This window comes from Nematolebias whitei, chromosome 7 (assembly GCF_014905685.2).
Source record: "Nematolebias whitei isolate Nwh7 chromosome 7, NemWhi1, whole genome shotgun sequence".
NCBI lineage: Eukaryota > Metazoa > Chordata > Actinopteri > Cyprinodontiformes > Rivulidae > Nematolebias > Nematolebias whitei.
The window spans coordinates 48,427,853-48,432,787 of record NC_056504.1 but is presented as its reverse complement, the minus strand read 5'-3'; the positions used below and the strand labels follow the sequence as shown (position 1 = coordinate 48,432,787).

Genomic DNA, 4,935 nt, shown 5'->3' with positions numbered 1-4,935 from the left:
ACCTCAATGACCTACAGAACCTCCCTGACCTACAGAACCTCACTGACCTACAGAACCTCCCTGACCCACAGAACCTCACTGACCTACAGAACCTCACTGACCCACAGAACCTCCCTGACCTACAGAACCTCCCTGACCTACAGAACCTCCCTGACCTACAGAACATCACTGACCTACAGAACCTCCCTGACCTACAGAACATCACTGACCTACAGAACCTCACTGACCTGCACAAGGAGAGGTCAGTGAACAAGGCCAGGCTGATTCTGGCAGATCCTGATCATCCACTCCATGGTGAGTTCAGGTGGCTTCTCTCTGGACGCAGGTATCTGCAGCCCACATGTAGAACGAACACACTGAAAGACTCGTTTATCCCTGTAGCGGTCAGGCTTCTCAACGAACACTGATGATTTCAGTACTTTTATTTTAATGTCTTGTCTAATGTGGATGTTTTATGCGTCTACTGACTTGGGGATAATAAAGATTCCTGAACTTGGTCTTGAACTTGCATGCACATGGAGCAGCTTTTTCAGACTAAAGGTTTACTTGTGCAAATTCCGAGCGAGTCTTTTTGCTCTTTACATCCAAACTAAAATGATTTTTTGTTTCGTTTTTTTTTTAGACTCTGCAGTGACGTCGAACTGATCAACTGATAAACTGGAGATAAATAGAAAAAAACCATTACTGAGAGGAATGGATTATGTTCTGAGCTGATAAATATGGGATTAAAATCTGTGTATAATGAATTTTAATGTGGACGATTTTCCCCTCAGGAACAAGACTAGTAAATTTATTGTGAGGTTATGAGAGCATGTGAAAAAATTCAGACAGAATTAAGGAAGAATTAAATTCCTGAAGCGCTACACAGATCCGCCGCTCTTAATTTTAACGCTTCGCTCTGCAGAGGACGAAACCAGATTCAGGATCTGATGAGATCATCAACACGTCACGTCCACTAAATACCTCTTTACCTTAATTAGTCGCCTGTAAACACAGGTGGGCGGAGCTTACACCTGAGTCTGAGAAGGTGAGGCAAAATGGACTCAACATTTTAGTTACCATGGAGACCAAAAAGGTTCATCTGGATGACGTTTTACGAACGAGAAGAGGCAAAGTTCAGGATAAAGGTGAGAAACTCGTGACATAAGTGACAGATTGAGTTTTTTAAATTTAAAATAATTTGAAGTTTATCTTTTCATCTGAGATTTTTAAGGTCTAAAATTGCAAAAGTAACTGAAGACTCATGGGCCAGAATATCTGTTCATGTAAAAAAACAATTTATCTGTGAAACAATTTGATCTTGTTTTACTTTTACTGAGGAAATATACAAATAAATACTGTAAATACTGTTTTACTCTCGGGGGGGGGAAACGCAGATTGTTGGAACCATGTGAAACTTTAATTAGGATCGCTTTAAGAAATCTCCCAGCTGTCCGAGTCCTTCATCTAGTTCTGAAGTAAAAAAACGTCAATAAGAACAGTTTGATTGGATCATTACAAAGATCAAAACGAGGGGTTCTTGCTAACGATTCAGTCCATTTGTTCATCTCAGTTTGAGTTACAGTGAAAATCAAGAAGGAAAACTCATCTGATTTGATTTAAAGAGAAACTCCAACAACCCTCTTCAAAAGTTCCCAGTGTAATGGCAGAAACTATCTAAAGCCACGACCTGAAGAACTTTTCACTGGATCTTAATGTGTTGATGTCTATAGCAAAGCTTCAGCCGCTACAAAGGGGAGATCAACTTGTAACATTTATGTACTGCACTTCTAGAGTTTTTGATGATATTCTGTCTCTATTCATAAAATATAAGTATCATAAAGATTAGACACTGATAATTTATTTTTAATTGGACAAACTTGTAAAATCAGGAGATAAAATGAACGTTTCTCCCACAGCCTTCATGATGACATCGACTAATCAATGAAGAGGTATTTAGTGACCGCTGTGGAACGACGGCGGCTAGCTTACGTATCATACAGAAAGATGGTTCGAGATCCGCTGGATGGACAAACCACACAACATGCACATGGAGTTTGACCTTTGACCTGCCAAACCACCATTGGGACATCAATCGTGCGGCGTTCGAAGTCAGCCATGATGAAACTGTCAGAGACAGACAGGAAACATTAATGTTTCCTCTAAAACGAACATGCTTTTGGACAAAACAGAAAAGGGGCGGAGCACGTCTGGGATGCTTCTGCTGCGGCTTTAAAAACTGAGGCAGTTAGTGTCACAAACAAACATCACACACCTGTCCACACCTGTTCATGTGCAGGATGGTTCGGCTTCCTGTACTGACGTTGCTGATGACCACAGAGGCAGGAGACGTGCACTGAGCGTGCTCAGACATCAGAGACACGTCGATGCAGAACTTTTGAAAATCTTCCAAAATAAAACTTAAGACAGGGAACCGTTTACATTTCTGTGTTTCAAAACAAACGTTCAGACAGGAATCTCCTCTGTTCTCACCTGAGCGGGTTCCTCGTGACCGAGGACATCTCAGGCACCGTTCAGAGAACAGAGGAGATGAACTCAGAGCAGGGTTAGTGCTGCCCCCAAACCCCAGAAACAACCCAAGTCCTGGACGACAAAATCTTCAGCCACACAGAGACACATTCATTGGCTCCAGGACAATTTGTCACTTCACCAAATTGTACTTTAGCAGTTTTAATCTTTTGTGTTCAAAAGAGCAACGCTAGTCTCTTCATACTGTTCTGTCATGAAGAGTTATACTTCTAACAAAGTTAAGTCAGGTCCTCTGGACGGTTTCCAGAAAAACTGTCCAGAGGACAACAATGTCCATGCGCAATAATCCAGGTATACAATCCAACATTTTTCAGTCAGGTCATCTGGACACTTTCTTTTTTTGTGCTGAAACGTTTCACCTTCCATCCAGAAGGCTTCATCAGTCGAGGAAACACACAACCCAAAACTGATTCTTCCTCCAACAGCTTACTCCAAAGTGGAACAAAACAGTTCTGTTGGTGCTAAGATGGTTTCTTTGGTACGCCCCCTCCTCCATTGCCGGCCCTCTTCCAATACCTGGATTATTGAGCATGCATCAGGATAAGGGTTATACGTAAACTGGAGACCAATGAGGTGGACACATTGTTATTCCTAATCTCTTCTTTATTATAGAAGTCACCAACATATACAACCCCAAGTTTCTGACACCAAATATGACCTCATACTACTAGACTACTGTTGGACGGCTGTGGTTAGAGCAGTCGTAATAATAATAACAATAATAATAATAATAATAATAATAATTATTATTATTATTATTATCCATCTATTATCTTTACCCGCTTCTTCCTTTTCTGGTCATGGGGATCACTGGTGTCCATATCCAGCAGTCATGGGGTGAGAGGTGTGAGACACCAGGACAGGTTGAATGTCCATCACAGACACACACATAAAGGCAAAAGAGAAATGACCATTTTCTGTCTCACTCTCACCTTAAGACAATTTAGAGTTAGCATTTAGCCTAACATGCATGTTTTTGGTCTTTGGGAAGGAACTCGGAGGAAATCCACACGTGCACATGGAGAACATGTAAACTCTACACAGAAAGGCCGAGAGGCAAACCTGCGACATTCTTGCTGTGAGAAAGCAGCACTAGCCACTGTACCACCGCGCTGTCCTGCTTTAAACATTAACAGAGAAAAAAAAATCATCATTCTATCCTGTAGATAAAAGATTGTAAACAGTATCAGTCAAATCTAACAAGGACGTCCTGTGGACGGATTCTTCTTTGTTGAAATGTTTCAAATTTTATTTTTGTCTTTTATCCAAAAGACACCATGGACTCTGTGGACAAGGTGAGGGATGTCATCATGGAGACTGATGAAACAATGGTCTCTTTTGATGTCACATCACTTCCTGTTGATGATGCAGTAGAGGTGGTCAGTTTAAGATTAAAATCAGACACCACTCTGAGCAGCAGGACCACGCTTTCCACAGAACAACTGTGTCAACTCTTGAAACTGTGCCTGCAGTCAACCTACTTCACATATGGGGAGCAATATTATAGGCAGAAACATGGGTGTGCTATGGGGTCTCCAGTTTCTCCTATTGTTGCCAACCTGTACATGGAGGAGGTAGAAAAGAGAGCCTTGACATCCTTTTCAGGGACACCACCAAGTCATTGGTTCAGGTATGTTGACGACACCTGGGTTAAAATTAAATCTCAGGAAGTCCAACATTTTACTGACCACATCAACTCTGTGGATAAATACATCAAGTTCACACGAGAAGATGTAAAAAATGGCAGGTTGGCTTTCTTGGACTGTGAGGTCTCAGTCTCTGATATAGGACATTTGCAAACTGAGGTGTACCGCAAACCCACCCACACAGACCATTGTTCTATTTCATATAGGCTTCGCCCTTTAAGGCTGTCGCTGATGGGTTTATCCCGTTATGCAGAGCATAAGCACTGAAAAAAAAAATTAGTCCACGCCCACCTGCTGTGTGGGCCCCACCCGGTCCGTATAAATTACGTTAAGAGCGGGAAATCGGCTCCCATTTTTTCTTCAGCGAGCTAATATAGCACTGTCAGAAGAACAAAGAAGATAAATTGTGTAAATGACCAACCTTTGTGAAGGATGCTTGGCCCGGCAGTCGACCTCCGGTCGTCCGGCGAGTTCTCCTCCCCGAGGAGAAGATGACAGCAGTCTTATTCCAAGATAAGCGTCGGGGAACATTTCCCAGTGACAGGTCACTACACGCTGGACAACGCCATCTTGTGTTTTTTCCTCTTATCGCCGACCCTCGGGGCGAACCGGATGGTTCCTCCGGGGCAAGGCGTGCTCAGCTGCAGCCCCCGCTGCTCATTCCCTCCTGGGGAGCGTAGTGTAGGTGGAGGGGGGCTGAGTGAATGCTCACCCCATCCCACCTCGTTTCGCATCGGCGATCACACCGCTCCCGGCCGAC

The 4,935-nt window shown here is 43.1% G+C and overlaps 1 protein-coding gene across 1 annotated transcript in view; it reads right to left on the bottom strand.

The window, feature by feature from the left end:
* The window catches only part of khk (ketohexokinase), a 40,655-nt gene that overhangs the window by 5,824 nt on the left and 29,896 nt on the right, over positions 1-4,935 (bottom strand). Inside the window, exon 3 of the mRNA XM_037679003.1 lies at positions 1,972-2,106. Coding sequence (XP_037534931.1) covers positions 1,972-2,106 — 135 coding nt within the window. The remainder of the gene's footprint in view (positions 1-1,971; positions 2,107-4,935) is intronic.